Raw genomic sequence first — 23,755 nt, 5'->3', positions numbered from 1 at the left:
TCTAATTCCCTCAACATCGCCCGACTTAATACTACAGCTCTACAGCTTATACTGGGCGCAACTGAGAGGAAAGAGTAGTCATTATTGTGGTATGCTCCTCATCCCTCTCCAACCCCACCTCTCACTCACCATTAGTCAGGAGCTACTTCATACCATCTTCCTCCACACACCTGGAATTATCAGGGATTTTTTTACCCCCTCCAAGTTTGAGTAGCCACCCTGGCAGAGCACCTATCAGATGCTATGCTGAATTATAAAGTGAATTTGTGCTATTTTAACTATAATTTAGTGCAGAGCCCTTGAACAGAAAAGCATTTGCAATAATTGTAAGAGCTCCCACTTCTCCCCAAAGCAGATGAAAGAACTTCTCCACAAAATTACCATGTTATACAGTTCACTTCTTTTTCCGACAGGATTCTAGAACATATTCATTGTTCAACAATGATCTAAGTGCAACAAACTGAATTTGTCCATTAAAACAGTGTATATGACAAAAGCCCTGTAAAAATCTAATTTATACTCTTATCACAATCTCTTAGAAAAGCCAGGGATAGAGGTAATCAGGTGTATTCAGCACTCTAGACTTTTGAAAAACTGTTGTTTCAATATCACACTCATGCCTGCTAAAGAACATGACTCTACACAAAATGTCTTGCTAGGTTTTTGTAACTTGCAAACTTACATGTAGTGACAAAAATACTACTTAATACCACAATAGAGGCAGTGGTGACACACGTACAGATATAGAATTCACCCTTTGCAATGTTTCTTCCCAATCCCAAGAGAGAAATGACCTACTGTGAAACAGAGTTAATCTCCTAGCTCTAGCTCCACCATTTCCTTAATGGGTGATTTTAATGCTCATATTTTTTTATGGGGCAGCTCTAAGACCTGTCAGTGCTAAACATTAAATCGGGTGTTTTTAAATTTTTACATTTACTTACTGAATGGCTAACCCACCCATTTTAGTTCAGGACACAGATCCTTTTCAATCATAGAGCATACAGTCTGTAGTGGTAGTTTCTACTCTTTTATTCAGTGGAAGGTTGGCGATTGCATCTGTGATGGTCACTGATACTGAACTAGATGTCTCCTGCATTGGATTCTTAATACTGATGGCTGTCATGCTTTTAGTACTTATGTAACACTTGATATTGAAGGGACCCTCAGACACAACCCCGAAGATATTGCACTCAGCCAAACTAGTGATACCATTATCCCCAGGGAGGAGATCCTCACAACCATAAATTGTTATGAAATGGTATTCCAGCATGTTAGTGCCATATGTTGAAAGATGCTCATATCACCTTTAAATGTCTCTGAGCCAGAGCCCACTGCCTCATAAAAAGACAAAAAAGGAATGCTGTGAAAGTTTCGTATCCATTATCAGAACTTGTCCTCTCTCTCTCTCTCTCTCTCTCTCTCTCTCTCTCTCTCTCTCTCTCTCTCTCTCTCTCTGTATAACACCCCTTTTTTCTAAATTAGAACTGCTTGGCACACTTACCATGTGCAAAAATAAGGCTGAAAGACCTGATAGAATAAATAATCAAATGTTACTCCATCTAACTATAAAGTGCAAGCACATGCACTTGCTATTTCTAAGCAAATCTGGCTTGAGGGAAAGTTCCCTTCTCAGTGGATGGCAAGTATGATTATCCCAGTTTTGAAACCAGGGAATCCCCCACAGGAAGTAGATAGCCACAGACCGATCTCTTCTCCGTGGCCTTTACAAACTGTTTTAGCATACTGTAAGCTGACAACTGTGCTGCACCCTAGAGATGAATGGCCTCTTGTTTAACTCATAGTGTGGCTTTTGGAAGGGCCGGTCTCCTAGTGATCATCTACTCTGCCTGAAGTCTTGGGTTTAATCATCGTCAGCTTCTCATCACGGTCTTCTTTGAGCTGTATAAAGCCTATGGTGTGATGTGGCACCCCCATATCCTCTCCACTCTACACGAGTGAGACTATTTTGGCTCCTCCCAATTTTCATCCAAAATTTTCTTACTCGGCGAGTCTTCAGAGTCTGAGTAAAAATTATCCTACAGTGCTTCCCACATATAGAAAAATGGAGTGCACTGTCCTGAGAGTGACCATCTTCTCAGTCTGACTGGTGAACAATATTGAACATTTAACAAATAGCATACTTTTTAATTTATGGGCCTTATTTTTCATGACTTTCGATGCACTTCGGTGGTTTGTAATTTCTGTAGAAGACAAAGGTATATTACAAAAACTGAACTAACTATAAACATTTTTACCTTAAAGGACCATAGTTGGTCATTCTAACCTAAAAGGTATTTTTTACGTTTCATATCTGTAAAGGTGCAACAATGGATTTTTTCATCCACTTAGTTTATTTCATTGTTGTGATCTCGTTCCCTCTCTCTTTACACATTTTGCTTTATTTCAAGGAAGGGTGGATACACTTTAGTTGCTGGTCTCCTGTCAGTACGCTGTTGTCCTCTGTAGAAGTTTAGCGTACCTTCTCATCATTATGACGCACCAGTGTTTTTGTTTGGATGAAGAATTACTGAATTATTTGAACAGTTTACCAGAAGAAGATTCTGAAGGAGAAGATATTTTTTAATGTGATGAGCTGGCTGATAAAGATTACACAGAATATTCAGTCCCACAAAACAGAACAAGGCGAATCGTCAGTCAGAAGATGAATATTCAGAACCTGTACAACACGTATGACTAACCCAGTGCTTACCAATTCAATTCCAGTGGCACCACAAATTCCGGCTCTCAGCCGAGGAAGGGGTCGGGGGGGGGGGGGGGGGGGGAGAAAGAGAGGGGGGGGGTCGCATTCGGAAGTTGGTAGTGCAGAGACTGCAGCTGACAGAACAGTCTGGATTCGAATTGCACCAGGTCATGCACGATTCCAGTAAATTTGGAGTTGATATTCTGGACCAGATGTCTCGTCTGTACACTGTCAAGTTTGGCTGCTGTGACGTGATGACTGGGTGTTAAGTAGTTCTAAGTTCTATGGGACTGATGACCATAGGTGTTAAGCCCCATAGTGCTCAGAGCCATTTGGCTGCCGTGATGGCCTATGCATGTGTTTTTCAGAGTCCTAGACCTTGCTGGAATCAATGCCTGGATCCTTTGCAGAGAGACATCAGGAGGAAAAGTTATCCGGCAAATGTTTCTTTTCAAATTAGCAGAAAAACTCTCCTCTCTGTATGTACAGTCGAGGATAGGACCTGTCTATACATTCACTGCAACCACTGAAATACATAAGATATTGGTATGGAAGACATGCCATGTAGGAGGATACAAAAGTTCGAACAAAACTAAAAATTGTGTGGAATGCAAGAAATTCGTATGTGGTGCATCATGTGCTGGAAGTGTTCAGCACGTGTGTGTGAATTGTTCTGACAAAGGTGATGGCTTTGATTAAAAAACTGTCATAGAGAAACAATTATTATGTCATAGCTACAGCTATTGATTGTGTATTTAGAACGTATTCTGTAATCAATCTTCTTTATTTAATTAAATATACTTTCTATAGAAATTTTTAATTATAATGCATTTGCACAACAAGCACAAAGTGCTACTGACCTAGAGAGACACTGTTCTGAGAACTTAAGAAGTAAAACTGAAAATAAAGAAGAAAACCTTCACCGGTCAAAATGACCAGTAGTGGTCCTACTAGGCAGTTCACTAATGCTGACCCACATAGTGATCAGTGTACTCCCAGAGGCAGTGGGGGATCTATAGTCTCACTTTCCTTATACATTGACATCTGCATCTGCAATAGTTCTTTAAAAATGAGGGTCACTGAGTGACAACTACAGGTCTGTATAAGGAAAGCAGAATATTGGCCTCATACACATGGTTTCCAGTTTTTTCACTACCATGATTTGCATTATGCATGTTTACCGATGCAGAATTGTTCATCTGCACCCAAAGTCTACCTATGTAACAAGCTGCTAAATATTGGTCAAGACATACTGCTTTTTAGGAGTCATATTTTCTGTTAACTTGGTTATGTAATATGACAGTGTAAGTGGTAATGCCAGCTAAAACTTAGTCATATGCTCTCTCACTAGCACTTCCTGGGGTATGGGCTGTCCTGCCATTTTGCAACTCTACAAAGCTCTCATTTTATCATGTTTATGTTATAGAAGCCTGACCTTTGGATCCCCAGCACCATCAACAGTATACTTCTAGAACTGATCCACCAATGTGGGGTCACACTTGTGACTGGTGCTTTCCAAATGAGCCTTGTGGGCAGTCTCCTGGTTGGGGTAGGGATTCCCCACTTATGGATTAGGTGCCATTACTTCTTACAAAGCTGTTTACATCATCTGTTTGGTGATACTGATATAGGACTTCCACAAAAGTGGCTGTGTTTGTGTCCCAGTAGTGACCTCGTTGTAGTTCATTAGTTCAAACTTCTGCTTACCTCCATTCAGTGCTCTCACACACACAAACACCTCCACCGTGTGTGGTGTATGCACAAATTTGCTTGGGCCTTGGTCTTGGCTCACTGGGTGTGACAGACCACTCTGTTTTCCTGCCAATTGTTTTTGGTCTTGGTGAGTACCCTGATTCAGATATCATTTGTACAGAAGCTAAAGATTGGAATGGCTATGTCTTCCCTCACACCAGGGCTAATGAGATAAAGTCCCTGCCCGGCACACACATTTATATCAGAATTGGTGGCAATTTTGCATGCCCTTCACTACATCTGCCACCCAGTCACGAGTCTCTTCAAATTTGCAGTTATTCCTATGGTCCATTGGCGACACAAATACAAAATCTCAACCATAGGAAGACAGTGGTACTCCTGACTCACAATCGCACAATGATCCTGGGGAATTAACTCGTGGAATGGCTCATCAGGATTCCAGGAAAGATGCTCTGGGAATAAAGATACTGGCATCCAATATGCTACCAAAATTGTATCAACAAATGTTAGTGGCCTGGAACAGTAAGTGGAGTGTCACAGCCACAACCAATAAGTTACAGACTACAAAAAAGTCTAAGACTGTGTAGACGTCTTTTCTAGACTATCTCACTGTAAATCTGCAATCCACTGCTTCCTCCATATTGGTCACATCATTCTGACCGATGGATACAGCCTGCAGAAAGCTGTCCACCTCACAGTTGTGGCACTCTTCTGACATTCACTCATACCCTATTGGAGTACCTCAGCTTAACTGCTGCACAGTGAACTTCATAACTGGCTGAGACCCAGCCTAAAATTCTGGCTGATAATGTTCAGGCAGCATCATAAGTTTTTAAATTGTTTGTGGTAGAGTAGATTGTATACTTTTATCAGCATCTTTAATTGTTGTTATCTTCCTGTTGGTTGGACAAGGGAGGGGTCAGCTACCGCCACACAGTTAGCTCTGGGGGATCTCCAGTTGTCCCCATATGGGGAGCTGGTTTGACCCTGACACCCGAAGTAAGTTTTATTTTTCTTAAGTTTTCTTTGTAAGAAGATAACGAAATTGGCAACTATTGATGTGGTATAGTGGGCAGCAGAACCGGGTTGGGAGGGGGGACTAAAATCTTGAAGGCCTACTTATTGTTGAGCTTTCTGTGTACTGGTCCTGTGGAGATTGTGGAAATTATGCTCATAACAGCATCCCCAGCATGTTCACTGTATTTGGAAGAAACTTTAATATGTAATATGAAAAGTAAATTCTACTTTATATTTTATGATGACTCACATTGAGTGGTTATTGATATAAAATGATAAAGAAATAAGATAATAAATTTAAGAAATCAGAAGCTGGGCAACTGATAAAATCAAATTAAAAAAGGGCCATTGAGTATAAGGAAATGGAAAATACACACCTCACCAAGGACATAATGATGTTGTTGTAGTGAAATGAGAGGGATGTGAATTATTATTTGTTTCACCGAACAATAAATTTAAAAAACTGCAACATCACTTCCATATAGTCAACTGTTTGTTAAGTGTGATTCTTCAGTTTCTCCTGGTGTATTTCTTGCTTGAACAGTCCATGAGTGTACTGCTGGTCCATAGTGTCAAACGGGCACAATATGTCGCCATCGTCTGGTGCACTGACGAAATGAGCTTTGGGCAGCCATCTCAAATCCCCTCCCCCTTCAAGGTGTTCTTTCTGCGGTGCACGCCCGCGGCCAAATGTCGGCAGTCACTGAGATGCTGGTGTCAGCATCTGTGGTGGCATCGGTGTAATTGCCTCGTCCACCCTGGTCGCCCATTCGTTTTCTGTGCTGTGCGTCTTTTTAATTAGACTCAATGTTGTCCCCCATGCCTTGCTGAGGTTATAGCCACAATCTCGGTTGATGAGTCCGTTCCTGGTATGAATTTCAATAGCCTCTCGAACGACGCTGTCCTAGCATTTAGATGTCTGTGCCAAGACCCAAGTATGTTGGTAGTCCATTTCATGATTTTCGGACAAACAGTACTCTGTGACCGCTGACTTGTTGGGATACCGAAGTCGAGTGCGCCTCTGATGTTCTCGGCAACGATCTTCGATGGTGCGCACTGTCTGTCCAATATGTCTTCCCACACTGACACGGAATCTGGTTTATGCCAGCCTTCCGCAAACCGAGATTGTGTTTGGCACTTCCCAATAATGCTCGTGTTTTATTGGGTGGGCAAAAGACAGTTCCTACTCAGTGTTTCCTCAATATTTGTCCTATTTTCCTCGATAGTGCACTAGTATACAGTATATAGGCAGTGGCTCTCTCTTTCTCCATGACTTCTTCCATCTCCACATGCTGTACTGTAGAGGTGGGCGGAGAGCGATCTGCCATGTCGAGTACCCGTTTTTCCAGAATACAGTTTTGAGGTGTTCCCACTCATGGGCAGACACTCTGCATCAGAGGTGGTGCGTGCCCTGTGCACCAGTGTTTTTAGCACCCCATTCCTCTGCGAAGGGTGGTGGCAGCTATCCGCATGCAAATATAGATCGGTCTATCCGCATGCAAATACAGGTCGGTGTGCATTTTTTTCCTGTATAACCCATGGCTCAGAGTACCATCTGCTCTTCTTTCGACCATGACATCCAGGAATGGTAATCTTCCTTCTGCTTTGGTCTCCATAGTGAATTTGATGTTCAGATGTATGGAGTTCAGGTGTGTAAGGAAGTCTAGGAGCGTGTTCCTTCCATGGGGTCAGATCATGAACGTGTCATCCACATAACGGAGAAAACAAGTAGGTTTCCATTTGGATGACACCAAAGCTTCCTCCTCAAAGCACTCCATATAGAAATTTGTGGCCAAAGGCGAGAGTGGTCTCCCCATTGCGACCCTTCTGTTTATTCATAGTATTCTCCATTAAATAGAAAATACATGGAGGTCAGAACGTGCCTTAAAAGGTCGGTCGCCTTCTCGTCAAATTTCTGTGCAATAAGCTCAACTGACACTCAAAGAGGGACCCTGGTGAATAATGAAACGTCAAAACTCACCAGGATATCTGAGTCTTTCAGCTTGAAGTTATCGAAGTTTTACGAAATCCACAGAATTACGAACGTGATGAGGGCATTTACCCACATAAGGGCTTAGTAATTTGGCCAGCAAATATGTAGGTGCCCTAATGTTGCTGACAATTGGGCAACAGCACCCCTTCTTTGTGGACTTAAGGGAGTCCATAAAATCTGCCAGCCAGTGTGGCCGAGAGGTTCTAGGTGTTACAGTCAGGAACCGCGCGACCGCTACAGTCGCAGGTTCGAATCCTGCCTTGGGCATGGATGTGTGTGATGTGCTTAGGTTAGTTGGGTTTAAGTAGTTCTAAGTTCTAGGGGACTGATGACCTCAGAAGTTAAGTCCCATAGTTCTCAGAGCCATTTGAACCATAAAGTCTTGGCGGTACAGGTCCTTGAACTGTCAATTTCTTGGCGACACCCTATGGTAAATCCACGCCATTGAGAAGAGCCCTAGTCTTGTTCTCCCCCTTCTTTGTGGGGCCAGCGTTGATCTTCCTGTAAGATTCATCATTTAGCAGGCTCTGCTTCTTCTCGGTGTAGTCCTTATGGGAAAAAACAACCATAGCATTGCCTTTGTCAGCCGGTAAGACAACAATCTCAGGGTTCTCTTTCAGGTCTCGAATGGCTGCCCTCTCCCTGTTGGTGATATTAGACTTGATTGGTTTAGTTCTCATCAGAGCATGGCAGGTTTCCCAGCGTACTTCAGCTGCACTGACTGCACTGACAATGTCCGCTACCGGCGTGAACCTAGGCATGGGAGCAAAATTAAGTTCCTTCTCCAGAACAGAAACTGCATCTTCAGTCAGCTCAATGTCCATGAGATTGATGACCATCTTGTGGGAGGCCTCCAGCGATGGTTTGCCAGGGAGCGAGAATTTAGATATCTGACGTCCCAAGGCCTTATTATGTGCAGAATTGGTGGTCAACCAGGTAACACAATCAGTCCAGTCCCAGGTCCTGGAATTAAAATGATTGGCTAGTTGTAGATGTAGTTTAAGTATTTCCTGGGTGTTGTACTCAAGGCTGCGTCTGGTAAAGTGCACCATCTCACAAACCAAGGTGAGGCCACGCTTCTGCTGCAGAATCGATGTGATACGTGACCTTAGCAAAGTTTGGCACAACGTGATCGGTATGATAGCTCTTCAGAAAAGCAAGAGCACTCAGCAAACGCCTCCTTCAGTGGCGCAACTTGTCGAATTTCTTCATGATGCGATACATCTCCTCCCCGTAAAGGTATATGACGTGATTCTTCAGTTTCTCCTGGCATATTTCTTGCTCGGACAGTCCACGGGTGTACTGCTGGTCCACAGTGTTAAACGAGCACAACATTGAGTCTAATTAAAAAGACGCTCAGCAAAGAAAAAAAAAATGGGTGACCAGGACAGACGAGGCAATTACACTGATGCCACCACAGATGCCGACGCCAGCGTGTCAACGACCGCTGGCGTGCGGCTGCGGGGTGGACCATGGAGAGAACGCCTCACAGGGGAAGGGGATTAAAGACACGGCCGCCCGCCCTCAGGAGTTCAGTTCATCAGTGCACCTTATGATGGCAACATGTCTGGTCGTCAAAATATTGTGCCTGTTGGACACTATGGACCTGCAGTAGACCTGTGGACTGTTTGAGCAAGAAATACACCGGGATAAACTGAAGACTCACATAATATACCTCTACGGGGATGAGATGTATCGCAGCATGAAAAAATTTGACCACCTACACCACCGAAGGAGCCATTTGCTGAGTGCTCTTACTTTTCTGAAGAGATGTCTTGGCGATCAGGTTGTGCCAAACTTTGCTAAGGTCAGACGGAAATTCATAGAGTAAAAGAGAAGTAATATCCCGTTCCCCAAGGAAGTGTTATAGGCCCTCTATTATTCCTGGTCTATAATAATGATATAGGAGACAATCTTAGTAGCCGTCTTAGGTTGTTCACAGATGATGCTGTCATTTGCCATCTTGTAAAGTCATCAGATGACCAAAATGAATTGCAAAATGATTTAGATAAAATATCTGTGTGGTGTGAAATGTGGCAATTAACTCTGAATAAAGAAAAGTGTGAAGTTATTCACATGAATACTAAAAGAAATCAGCTAAATTTCGATTGCACAATAAGTCACACAAATCTGAAGGCTGTTAATTCAACAAAATGCTTAGGGATTAAAATTACAAATAACCTAAATTGGAACAATCACGTAGATAATGTTGTGGGCAGAGCAAGCAAGACTATGATTCTTTGGCAGTCTCAGAAGGTGCAACAGGTCTACTAAAGAGAGTGCTATTCTGGAGTACTATTGTGCAGTGTGTGATCCACATCTTGTGGTACTGATGGATGACATCAAAAAAAGTACAAAGAAGGGCAGCTCGTTTTGTATTATCGAAAAAGGGGGGGGGGGGGGAGTGCCACAGACATGATACATGAATTGGAGTGGCGATCATTAAAATAAAGGCGTTTTTTGTTAGGACAGGATCTTCTCATGAAATTTGAATCACCAGTTTCCTCCTCAGATTGCAAAAACATTCTGTTGGCATCCATCTACATAGGGAGAAATGATCATGATGATAAAGTAAGAGAAGTTGGGGCTCGCACAGAAAAATTTGAGTGCTTGTTTTTCTCGCGCGCTGTTAGGGCGTGGAACGGTAGAGACAGCTTGAAGGTGGTTCATTGAACCCCCTACCAGGCACTTTATTGTGAATAGCAGAGTAATCATGTAGGTGTAGATAGATGTAAGTCACATCACTGATGAAAATGTGTGAGTGATCGTGGCAGATGGTCTTTTAAGAGGACTGTGATGAAAAATAAGATGACAGCTGCAAAAGTCACTACAGAACTGAATGTCACACTTTTAAACCCGGTCAGAATAAAAACATGAAAGAAGCTCCATAAATAAGGAAATGAAGGGCAACCTGGAATTCCAATACTGATAACCTCACTGTTGAGTGCCCATAACTCCTGGAATTCCAAAACATCAGTGATGTAAATGCCCATAACAGGAAAACAAAGCTATAAAACCTGGACTATGGAGTAATGGAAGAAAGTAATTTGGTTGGATGAGCCTTTTTCACAGTTTCCAGCTTCAGGCTGAGGTTAGATCTGGCATACGCCGTCCCGTGCCTATGATTCAAACTGCATGCTATGAAGAGTAAAATATGGTGGGAGTTCTGTGATGATGTGTGCAGTCAGATTGTGTTATTCCACGAGCTCTGTGTTTACTCTGCAGGCCAGCTTATTGCCAAGGATTATGTGACCATTCTGGCTAATCAGATCCATCCTACAGTACAATATTTGTTTCCCAATGTTGATGCTGTGTTCCACCATGACAGGGACACTGTTCACACAACTTGCATCATGCAGGACTGGTTTGATGAGCATAAGGATGAATTGACACCTCTCCCCTGGCCGCCACTGTTGACAGATCTCATTATTATTGAACTGTAGTGATCTACTTTGGAAAGAAGGGCGTAAGATTGCTATCCCCCTCCACTACTGCTACCTGAACTTGCCACTATTTTATAGTGTGAATTCTATAAGATTCCCTCAGAAATCATACAGGATTTGTATTTAACCATTCTGAGACAGCTGAAGCTGTTTTGAATACCAGTGGTTTTCCCACACTGAATTAGATGTGGTAATGTATTGTTTTTGGCATTTCCAAATTTTTCTCCAAGCACCCCACCCCCTTCCCCACCCCATGTACACTCTACTGAATGTTGCCATGGCTGTCTTTTGTTGAGTTCACGTAATTGCTATAGGTGAAGTAAATAGTTGAAATTGTAAATGGATTATAAATCTGAAAAAGTCCATTATGGTAATTAGTCTAAAGCATGTTTTAATGAGGGGGTGGTGTGGTCACTTTAATCACACATTTTGTAGGAATGTGTATACTTCTCCTTGTCATTCTGGATTTAATTGGACTCCATGAATGAAGATCACCACCTGTCCTGATTACGTGGTTGTCAATGAATAGTGGCTGAAAGTATATACAACAGACTGGAAAGCCACAATTGTTTGAAGAAGAAAACAGCATCTACATATTACAGAAGTTCACAATCACAACTGATGCCCTACTGAAATGTGGTTGTATTTTAAGAATAAAACTATTGAAACTGAATTTTTGTTCATTATATTGCAAATAATGTTAGCCATGTTGTCACAGTTGTTGGGTATCTGTGCACACTTCACATCATGCTGGATTTTGTAACTAGAAGAAAGTTTGAGCTTTGACTGTGGACTAACAGATGGCAGCACAACTTCCAGATGGAACTGGAAGGCTGTGTTGCTTTAGGCGTGTGTAAAAGATCTCAACAAAAACTGTTTGTAATTGTGTAGTGAATCAGAAGGCATCAAAATTCAGAGTTGTGCTGCTAGATTAGTTACTGGCATATTCGGGCCACACCAGTCACAAAAACTGATGACAACTGGGAGAGGGGTGTTTTGACCACATGCCCCTCCATGTCAACATCCAGTGATACCTAAGGGCCGAGGATGACATGGCAGTTGGTCAGTGCCGTTGGGCCTTCAAGATCTGTTTGGACAGTCTGTTTGTTTTAGATTCAATCTACATGTGAGAATTACGGAAATGCTCTATGAACTCAAATGGGAATCCTTTGAAGGAAGAAGACATTCATTTTGCAAAGTACTATTGAGAAAGTTTAGAAAACCGACATTTGCAACACACTGAAGAATGATCCTACAGGCACCAACATACGTTTTGCATAAGGACCACAGAGATGAGAAATAAGGGGTCATATGGACAGTAACATTTCCTTCACTCCATTTGTGAGTGGAATGGGAAAGGGACTGTCTTGCACTGGTACAAGGTACCTTTTACCAGCACCATATTGCGCATTGTATGTATCTTAATTGTAGATGTAGGTGCATCCACCTTTTGTCATTGATTGACCAACATTATTTCACTTGTGTGAGACATTAAAATATGTGCTTTTATTGCCTCATTACCAGCTCTGTGTAGAAAATTACTCTCTTTCTTGCTGCAAATGATAATCCCGCTGTTTAGTGCAGATTTAAGAAAGCCAGTCATCTTAGCTATCAGTTGTTTAACTGTCAAACACTGTTCCTTTTCAACCTTGGGCACCTCAGACGTGTAACTGTGATCTCACCATGTCAAAAAGATTGCAATTCTATGGTAAGATTATTCCCACTGTAGTTCAATACGAACTACCTAGCCATCTTTGTCAAGTGTCAACCCATTTCCTGGCTTGTGAGATTACTCGTTGAATCCTATTTTGAGTGCACTTGGGTGCATTGGACAATACCTTTCCACTGACAGTGTTAGTTGCATTAGCTTTAAATAAGCTGTTTGTTCAGTTGCAGGAAAGTTTAACATACCCCTGCAGACCGTATAGATAGAATACCACTTTACATCCTTTCCATTATTGTAATGAAAGTAGTTTTATTTGGTACTAAACTCTTTATTTCCTGGATGTTGAACGCAGGTTATTGTATATGATAAGACATACCACTTCTGATAGAATGTACGAACTGATTATTTAACGAAGCTCTGAGATATGAGATTCCTTTTGGTCTCAAATAATTTACATATAGCAACAGTTATATATTAGAGAGATTAAGTTCTTTTCCTTTTGCAGTAATTAAATTGCACGTGACTGAATACTGCAATTAAATTGCACATGACTGAATACTGCACAAGTTCCATGTACTACCCTGAGCATAAGTGTGAGCTGGTAAATCAGAGTAAAGAAACAGTTCTGAGAAAAGATTATGAAAATGAGGTGCTAGTAAAAATAATAAATTACATGCATTTCAGTGTATTGATTGGATGTAGTTTATTGGTATTTTGAATGAGATCTTTCGTTTGCTGATTTTCACGATTTTGCTAGTAAAACTCGATGTTATGCATATAATAGTACACAATACTTGGAGGAAACCCACATCTATAATCTGATCAATTTGACAATCCATGTATTTACTACAAACACAAGTATCATACGAAAAGTTTGAATAGCAGGTCATTAGTTCATTGCGTATACCATAGATTATACTGTATTTGTAATAAGTGTTGTTAAATGGCTCACAAAGTAACATATTTTTAGTGTATATTTGCCTAAACGTGTTCTTACATTAAGTGTAATTGTGATTTTAAATCTGTTAACATGTGCACACACAAACGCAAAATATATATTTTCTGTTCAAATTCCTCTATGTATTAGGAGGAATTATCAGTCAGAAATAATTACAATGATCTCAAGTGATGAGGGTGGTGTCTTTCAGGGGTTCGAATTCGATGGGAATGGGTAGCTTCAGCATACAAGGACGTACCTATGGCTCACAAGGATCAATAAACAACTTCCATTCTGTGTTCAATGGTGGCGGCGATACCGGTTCGCCACCTGTGCTTGATTTATCGGAGTTTCCCTCTCTGACCAACAGAGGGCAACCTGAGCCCGTACCTCAGCCAAGTCCGATGCAGGGCAAACAAACATATGGTAAGTTGGTAACAACACTTTCAGTGAATTTGAAAAATGTTGATATTGATTTTGTATTTACAGTCCAACACAGATTTTGTAAGTGTTAATTTTCTGTTTGCAATAAATGTTAGCCGGTGACATCTGGTACTACTACTACTACTGCCACCGCCACCACCACCACCACCACCACCACCACCACCAAAATGTATCTCTCTCTCTCTCTCTCTCTCTCTCTCTCTCTCTCTGTGTGTGTGTGTGTGTGTGTGTGTGTGTGTGTGTGTGTGTGTGTGTGTGTGTGTGTGTGTCAAGTAGTGCATCAGTACCAGATTCCACGACCAGGGGCGCGAGCGTAGTTAAAACGCCTACTGGTGCGGAGTGTTCTTGCTGTGTGTTTTGGCTGCAAGTGATTGGCATAAAGTCCACAGATTATTGATGATGATGATCATCATCATCATCAGATGATTTACTACCAGAAAGTTGCTGCACCACCTCATTTCCTCACAGAAGTTACAGGTTTCCTCAGTAATCACTTCCCATGTCCATGGATTGGCCTTGAAGGACAAATCATGTGGCCACCTTGCTCCCCAGACTTGACACCACAGGATTTCTTTCTCTTGGGTTTCATTAAAGACTGTGTGTATGTTCCTCCCCTACCAAACAATTTAGCCAACCTGAAGAATCGAATCCACTGCTGTTGCAAAAGTTCTGCCCGATCTGCTACGATGAATGTGGAAAGAAATTGATTACCAGGGGGATGTCTGCCACATCACAAATGATGCATGCTCACATTGAACCGAAGTGACACTTGACACTTCTATGTGAAACTTGAAGTTGTTTGCTACAAGATGACACATCTACTGATTCTGTTAAGTTATCTCGATAAATTTCCATATCATTCCACTATTGTTAAGTCCTTTTCAACTCACTATGTATGGCATCTCTATCAATGACATGAGTTCATAAAACACATAATAATGTATCTATAACTTTTTAAAAAATCAAAGAAATTAAAAAACATTGGATTATGAAATTGCAGAATGTAAGTAACAAAGGAAATGATGACAATAATAAACAAAAACTTTAGGATTTTACTTTCTCTTACAAATATTAATAATGGGCAAGGAAAGGGGATGATGGCAGTGATTACCCATTAGTGGCAACCATACTGGCATCTTCCTTTTTTTTCTGAAAGCCCAAAACAGGAAGGCTGGATCACATAAAATATCTGAATTTGGCTCAGTTGAACAGTTTTCCTATTTTCTCAATTAATTATAGGACTTAGAAAAAACTGTTGATCCAGAGGAGTTAAAGCTGTACACTGATCCATGATTTGTTTGAACTCTGATCGTGACTTTTTATGGGTAGTGTGCTATTAATGCAAAAGGCAGGGATCCAGGTTTGAATCCATTTCACATATATGGTGCACAGTCACACTCTTATAGATGTAATCACAATGAAACAGATTGGCAAAGTTCGACTTCTGCCCAAAAACGGAAACGTGACCAGCCACCAGTGACAAAAGTACTACCGCCTGCCCCACAGTTCCTCGTCGTTTCTCGATCTGAGGACGGAAAGGATTTTTCCTCTGTCAACCCTTTCGTTATCCAGAAGGGCATAGATGCCATAGCCGGATCTGTCAAATCTTGTACCAGGTTGCGTAACGGTACCTTATTACTAGAAACTGAGAGTGCCTTTCAGGCACAAAAACTGCTTCGGGCCACACTCCTGTACACGTTCCCTGTCCGGGTGGAGGCCCACCGAACTTTGAATTCGTCTCGTGGTGTAGTCTATACTAGCTCCCTCGACGGATTGACTGACGAGGAGATTCAATCTTTCCTCGCTGAGCAGGGCGTGACGGCTGTCCATAGGGTCATGAAAAAGGTCAACAATGACCTTGTACCGACCCGGACACTTTTCTTGACCTTCGATAGTGTTAAGCTGCCATCGCGCATCAAGGCGGGCTACGAGGTTATTTCTGTTCGCCCCTATGTCCCGACACCTACGCGCTGCTACCAGTGTCAGCGTTTCAATCACACTCGACAGTCTTGTTCCAATGTGGCTAAATGTGTCACTTGTGGCAGGGATGCCCATGAGGGTGACTGTCCACCTCCGTCTCCTCGTTGTGTGAACTGTCAGGGTGACCATGCCGCATCCTCCCGCGACTGTCCTGTCTATAAGGAAGAACACTGTATCCAAGAAATTCGGGTCAAAGAGAAAGTGTCCACCTCGGCTGCTCGCAAGCTATTGGCTAGTAGGAAGCCCGCACTGCTCCCAGCGGGGAAATACAGTACTGTCCTCGCCTCTCCTCGGACTACCAGGGAGGTAGCAACCCAGACATGCGATCTGACCTTCAGAACCACGGTCGTCCGTTCGGCCAGTGCTAAGATCGCGCAGTCGACGTCTCCTCTTCCTCCCATCACCCCACAGACACCAGCCCCTTCATCAGCTTCTGCTAAGACGAAGACCCCGAAGTCAGATGCACGGGCCTTCAAGAAGGAACCATCCCGTGCAGACTTCCTACGTTCCTCGACCTCCCAGCCTTCGACCGGTACTTCCACCAAACGTCCTTCCAAAAAGGCTCATAGGAAGCACAGTTCTCCTTCTCCGCCACGGCGCATTTCTTCTCCTGCGCCACCCAGCGGTTGCCGCCCCAGGCCGTCATCCGTTTCGCCTGGCCGCACCGCTGGTAGCCGTACATCTGGCCGTACACCGGCGGAGGAAGCTCCCCCTCCCGGCCATCCTCCCGAGATGGCCGATGAACCTATGGACCCAATGGACGATGACTGTCCGCCTACTGATAGCGGCGGCGGTGCTCGCTCGAAGCCATGCCCTCAGCGGCCTTCGAGGTGACCCCGTTTTTCATCTTCCTTTTCTTACGATGGCATTTATTCACTGGAATATTCGCAGCATTTGCTCCAACCGAGAAGACTTGAAGTTGCTGCTCCGCTTGCACCGTCCGCTCGTCGTAGCCCTCCAGGAAACGAAGCTACGCCCATGCGATCAAATTGCCTTGGCACACTACACCTCTGTGCGTTTTGACCTACCCCGTGGTAGGTGTCCCAGCTCATGGAGGGGTTATGTTGCTGGTCCGGGATGATATTTACTACGATCTCATCACATTGCACACCGGCCTGCAGGCAGTTGCCATCCGCATTACTCTCCCCACTTTTACGTTTTCCTTTTGTACCGTTTACACTCCGTCATCTGCCGTTACCAGGGCAGACATGATGCAACTTATTGCTCAGCTACCTGCACCATTTTTGTTAACTGGAGACTTCAATGCCCACCATCCCCTTTGGGGCTCTCCAGCATCCTGCCCGAGGGGCTCCTTGTTAGCAGACCTTTTCAACCAGCTCAATCTTGTCTGCCTCAATACTGGCGCCCCTACTTTTCTTTCGGACACATCTCACACCTATTCCCATTTAGACCTCTCTCTATGTACTCCCCAACTTGCACGCCGGTTTGAGTGGTATGCACTTTCTGATACATATTCGAGTGACCACTTCCCGTGTGTTATCCATCTCCTGCAGCGTACCCCCTCTCCGTGCTCCTCTAGTTGGACCATCTCCAAGGCAGACTGGGGCTCTTCTCTTCCAGGGCGACCTTTCAGGATCAAACCTTCACAAGCTGCGATCGTCAGGTCGCACACCTCACGGAAGTCATTCTCGCTGCTGCTGAATATTCCATCCCTCACCCTACTTCTTCTCCACGTCGCGTACCGGTCCCCTGGTGGACCGCAGCATGTAGAGACGCTTTACGTGCTCGTCGACGTGCTTTACGCACATTTAAACGCCACCCTACAGTGGCGAATTGTATCAATTATAAACGATTACGTGCTCAGTGTCGTCGTATTATCAAAGAAAGCCAGCTGGGCTGCTTTCACAAGCACCTTCAACAGTTTTACTCCTTCTTCTGTTGTCTGGGGTAGCCTGCGCCGGCTATCTGGCACTAAGGTCCACTCACCAGTTTCTGGCTTGAAGGTCGCGAATGACGTCCTTGTGGCCCCTGAGGCTGTCTCCAATGCCTTCGGCCGCTTTTTCGCAGAGGTTTCGAGCTCCGCTCATTACCACCCTGCCTTCCTCCCCCGCAAACAGGCAGAGGAGGCTAGGCCACCTAACTTCCGCTCCTCGAATTGTGAAAGTTATAATGCCCCATTCACCATGCGGGAACTCGAAAACGCACTTGGCCGATCACGGTCCTCCGCTGCTGATGTATCAGGCTCCCTTTTTGTGGACAATTTTACCATCTATTGCAGCGCGCAGTGTACACGTGTCCTGGAGCGCTGTCTTCAGCGTTCTCTTGACCGTCTTTACTCCTGGAGTGTCGCCAATGGCTTCCGTTTTTCTGCCGAGAAGACGGTCTGTATTAACTTCTGGCACTACAAAGAGTTTCTCCCACCGTCCTTACGACTCGGTCCCGTTGCTCGCCCAATCGTGGAGACAACCAAATTTTTAGGCCTTACATTTGACAGGAAACTTAGCTGGTCTCCACATGTGTCATATTTGGCCGCCCGTTGTACCCGTTCTTTAAATGTCCTGCGTGTTCTCAGTGGTATGTCGTGGGGAGCGGATCGAACTGTCCTACTTCGTCTATATCGGTCGATCGTCCGCTCCAAGCTGGATTATGGGAGCTTCGTATACTCCTCTGCACGGCCATCCATCTTACGCCGCCTCAACTCCATACAACATCGGGGTTTACGACTTGCGATCGGAGCATTTTATACTAGTCCCGTAGAGAGTCTTCATGCTGACGCTGGCGAATTGCCACTCACCTACCGGCGCGATATACTGCTTTGTCGGTATGCCTGTCGGCTACTGTCAATGCCCAACCATCCGTCTTATCGTTCCTTTTTTGACGACTCTCTCGACCGTCAATACGGGTTGTATGTCTCTGCCCTGCTACCCCCTGGAGTTCGCTTTCGTTGCCTCCTTCAACACCTTAATTTTTCACTCCCTGCAACCTTTCGAGTGGGCGAGAGCCACACGCCACCTTGGCTCCAGGCTCAGATCCGCGTTCACCTTGACCTCAGCTCGCTCCCAAAAGAGGTTACCCCCGGTTCGGTCTACCACTCCCGTTTTTTGGAACTTCGTTCGAAGTTCATCAACATGACTTTCATTTATACAGATGGCTCTAAGACCAATGACGGGGTCGGGTGTTCCTTTATTGTCGGGGCACAAAGTTTCAAATACCGGCTCCATGGCCATTGTTTGGTCGTCACAGCTGAGCTCTTTGCCCTCTACCAGGCTGTTCTTTACATCTGCCGCCACCGACATTCTGCTTATGTCATCTGCTCCAACTCCCTGAGCGCCATCCAGAGCCTCAGTGATCCGTACCCGGTTCACCCTTTCGTACACCGGATCCAACGCTCTCTTCAGCAGCTGGTGGACGTCGGTTCTCCGATTAGCTTTATGTGGGTTCCTGGCCATGTCGGTATCCCTGGGAACGAAGCTGCAGATGCCGCGGCCAAGGCTGCGGTCCTCCAGCCTCGGACAGCTTCTTGTTGTGTCCCTTCGTCCGATTTTAGCAGGGTCATTTGTCGGCGCATTGTGTCGCTGTGGCATGCCGATTGGGCTGCACTTACAGACAACAAGCTTCGGGCCTTAAAACCTCTTCCCGTGGCTTGGACGTCCTCCTCACGTCCTCCTCACGCCCTTCTCGGCGGGAGGAGGTAGTTTTGGCCCGGTTAAGAATTGGGCACTGCTGGTTCTGCCATCGCCATCTGCTGACGGCTGCGCCAGCGCCGTTCTGCCCATGTGGGCACTTGCTGATGGTTCGACACATTTTAATGTCCTGTCCATATTTTAACACACTGCGTCTAGATCTTAACCTGCCAAGTACTTTCGATGCCATTTTAGCGGATGACCCACGAGCAGTTGCTCGTGTTCTTCGTTTTATCAATTTGACAAACCTCTCTCAGGACATTTGATGATGCTGTTTTTTAATCCTATGCCTGTCAGTCTGTCTTTTATCGTGTTTTCCCTTTTAGTTGTTGTTGTCCACTTGTGCCTCACGGTGCATTCTTAGAGTAGTCAGGGCGCTAATGACCATTGAAGTTGTGCGCCCTAAAAAAAAAAAAAATAAATAAATAAAAAAAAAAAAAAAGATTGGCAAAGTAAGAAATATAGTTCAGACTTAGGCACTAGGTTTCTCGTCAGTTGATGATCCTGGCCTACTCCAAGCAACCTTAAAAGCTCAAATCACATCAAACACACAGATTTTGATACCCCATGGCATCAAATAACCAGAGCTCTCACAATTGATGGCAAAATCTGGGAACTTGCTACTAAAATCACTGCTCTCCATGGTAGACATGCTTCTATTAGCACAATCTGTGTTAGAAAACCTCCTGTCTCATGGCTGATTACTGCATGTCATCAAATAATGAAGGATAGTGATATTGCTCATAGACATTTCAAGGCGAACATGAACTTCAGGAAGAATACAGAAAGCTATGAAGTCAGTTACACATATGCCTTTGCAATGCCATAACCAGCATGCTTATTACCTTGTATGCAGCCAAGACTCTATGCAAGAATCTTTGTAGCTGGGTGTCGAAAAGACAAAATCAGAAACTGCTTTTTGGTTCTCAACTGATTAACTGAATGATTTCTTCTCTGCACCCGCCAACCCCCGTGCAATGAAGAATTACCCCTCACAAGAATCCACAAACTACATAACTAATCATGGCACTTTCCACTTAGAACATGTAACAATAACTAAAACGCGAAAATCTATAATGACAATTTCATTTGAAGTGTTAGCGTAACTGTGATCAAGAATGACACTGATAACCTAGTATCTGTCTTAACTGACATACTTAATTTTTCTCTTGTGAATGAAATGTATCCCACTCCATGGAATAAAGCAGTCTGAGCTATCCATAAGAGGAAAAATACACCACCTCACTGTGATTACTGACCAATTAGGTTATGATCTCCTGTTTTTGAAGCCCTGGACTATGTTGTTCATGACAAAGTTATTGAACACTAGAGTGAATTCAGCCATTTTGACAAGTATGTCTGGCTTTTGTAAACACCATAGCACAAACACTGCACTAATTAAGGTAACTGATGATCTGGAATATCCCATGTAAAACTGCGAGGCCACAGTATTGGTGCTAGCAAAGCTTTTGACACTGCTAACTTTAAACTAAATGCAAAACAGTCCATAATTATCTTAAGTTCAGAGTTTTGTAAACAATTGCTTTCTATGCTGCTCAGCAGTGTTCTGATAGTGTACAGAAAACAGCAAAGAATGTGGATGTAACTTTGGATTAGGCTCTCAATTGGGCAGAGAACAACATTGTCATGTGCAAGAATACTTTTTCAGTACTTTTTTCCACAGGATATGAAGCATAAACTCATGCAAGCACTCATTCTTCTGAACTTACATTGCAGTGATGTAATTCAACATAGCATGAGTAATGAAAACACTAGACAATTAGGACCAACCATGAATACTTGTGTACGTTAAAAGTGCAACATTCATCAGTATGATAATGTCTGCTTCATAGGCACAGTCAGGGTGGTTGCTGCCAGACATGTTACATCATTACCACACACTGTCTGCTTCATGGGTCCTCAGTGCATAAACAACTCAGTACCTCACATCAGAGTTTTTAAATACCTTACATGTGTCATCATAATCAAAACACAAGGCCCCACTTTTCTAGTATCCTTGCTGAGTCCATTCATGAAATAAAAAACATTTGTAAACTCCTTTACTGTTGTGCTTTCTGGCTCAAGTCTTCCTCTCTGGCTCAAGTTGTCCTGCATTCTACACACAGTTAAATGTCCTGTTGCTTTTAAGAAGTTGAAGCACTTCCTTCCATCATCTTCATTATGTTTTCCTCAGAAACTAATGTATATGGCAAACTGTGTATACCGTGTTTCTCTTTCCCTCCTTCCTTCGCCTCTTTCTCTGACCCCTGTTGCTGCTAGTATCCTTAATTAAAAGCCTACTGTATTGTAAGTTTTAATTGTTGTACCTGTCGTGTAAACTTGATATCTTTGGGAAATAATTCACTGGTGATTGTTCCTTTCTGGGAACCATTCATTTTTACTTGTTAATGATTCCTTTTTTATCTAATTGTGAATGGAAACATTCGACGTGGGAAAAATATATCTAAAAAGAAAGATGAGACTTACCAAACAAAAGCGCTGGCAGGTCGATAGACACACATACATACACACAAAATTCAAGCTTTCGCAACCAACGGTTGCCTCATCAGGAAAGAGGGAAGGAGAGGGAAAGACGAAAGGATTTGGGTTTTAAGGGAGAGGGTAAGGAGTCATTCCAATCCCGGGAGCGGAAAGACTTACCTTAGGGGGGAAAAAAGGACAGGTATACGCTCGCTCGCGCGCGCGCGCCCACACACACACACACACACACACACACACACACACACACACAGAGAGAGAGAGAGAGAGAGAGAGAGAGAGAGAGAGAGAGAGAGAGAGAGAGAGAGAGAGAGAGACAAGCAGACATTTGTAAAGGCAAAGAGTTTGGGCAGAGATGTCAGTCGAGGCGGAAGTACAGAGGCAAAGATGATGTTGGTTGCGAAAGCTTGAATTTTGTGTGTATGTTTGTGTGTCTATCGACCTGCCAGCGCTATTGTGTGTATATATATATATATATAACACATCTCATTTCTACAATGAATAGAGCCCAACTATGGGGAGGGGGGTATTGTAGAAATTCTCAGAAAGCATCATGTCAGTCAGGTGATGTGACAGGCTAGTGATTGTGAGACAGGTACAGAGCAGGCTGCATGGGAGTACAGGATTCCGTAACCTGTTCACAACCCAGCACAGACCACCTCAGTTGTCATTCACTTTCAGGGGGAGCTTCTAGTTACAGCAAGTTTCTAGTTATATCCTAGCACTGGCATTACTAGCATGAAGTAACTAGAAGTAAATTGTCATCTGTGAAACATTAGTGTCGACATTTATTGTAATTCTTTGTGTACTTCTCTGTGCCACAGGAGCTTCCCCATTAACATGTGAGCAGTGGTGAGTTCTGCATCTACATTGATATTCCGCAAGCCGCTGTACAGCGTGTGGCGAAGGGTTCCCTGTACCACTACTTTTCATTTCCATTCCTGTTCCACTTGCCAATAGAGTGAGCAAAAAACGACTGCCTGTATTTCTCCATATGAGCCCTAATTTCTCATATTTTATCTTCATTGTCCTTATGCACAATGTATGTTGGCGGCAGTAGAATCAATCAGCTTCAAATGCCAGTGACCTCAATAGTATTTCTTGAAAAGTGTCGCCTTCCATCCAAGGATTCCCATTTGAGTTCTCGAAGCATCTCCATAACACTTCCGTGTTGTTCAACTCTACCGGTAACAAACCTAGCAGCCCACCTCTGAATTGCTTCAATGTCTTTCTTCAATCCAACATGGTACGACTCCCAAACACTCGAGCAGTACTCAAGAATAGGTGCATTAGCTTCATATATGTGGACTCCTTTACAGGTGAACCACTCTTGGGTAAAATTCTCCAAATAAATGGAAGTCGGCCATTCGCTGTTCCTACCACAGTTCTCACTTGCTCGCGCCACCTCATATCACTGTGCAATGTTACACCCAGATATTTAAATGACTTGACACTGTCAAGCAGGACACTAGTAACACAGTATCCAAACCTTATGCGTTTCATCTTCATACTCATTCACATTTATGGCTAGCTGCCATTCATTACACAAACTGGAAATTTTGTCCAAGTCATCTTGTATCTTCCTACAGTCAATCAACTTAGACACCTTACGTACATCACGGCATCATCAGCAAACAACCACAGATTGCTGCCCACTCTGTCTGTCAAATCATTTGTATATATAGAGAACAGCAGCAGTCCTATCGCACTTCCCT

At 43.6% G+C, this 23,755-nt stretch overlaps 1 protein-coding gene across 3 annotated transcripts in view; it reads left to right on the top strand.

Moving 5' to 3' along the window:
- LOC126184026 (CCR4-NOT transcription complex subunit 2) overlaps positions 1-23,755 on the top strand; it is a 105,663-nt gene that overhangs the window by 31,926 nt on the left and 49,982 nt on the right. For all 3 annotated transcript variants that reach the window (XM_049926381.1, XM_049926383.1, XM_049926380.1), the window contains exon 2: positions 13,685-13,899. In XM_049926381.1, the coding sequence (XP_049782338.1) occupies positions 13,685-13,899 (215 nt within the window). The remainder of the gene's footprint in view (positions 1-13,684; positions 13,900-23,755) is intronic.

This window comes from Schistocerca cancellata, chromosome 4 (assembly GCF_023864275.1).
Source record: "Schistocerca cancellata isolate TAMUIC-IGC-003103 chromosome 4, iqSchCanc2.1, whole genome shotgun sequence".
In the NCBI taxonomy this organism is placed as follows: Eukaryota; Metazoa; Arthropoda; class Insecta; order Orthoptera; family Acrididae; genus Schistocerca; species Schistocerca cancellata.
This window is presented reverse-complemented; position numbering and strand designations above follow the sequence as displayed.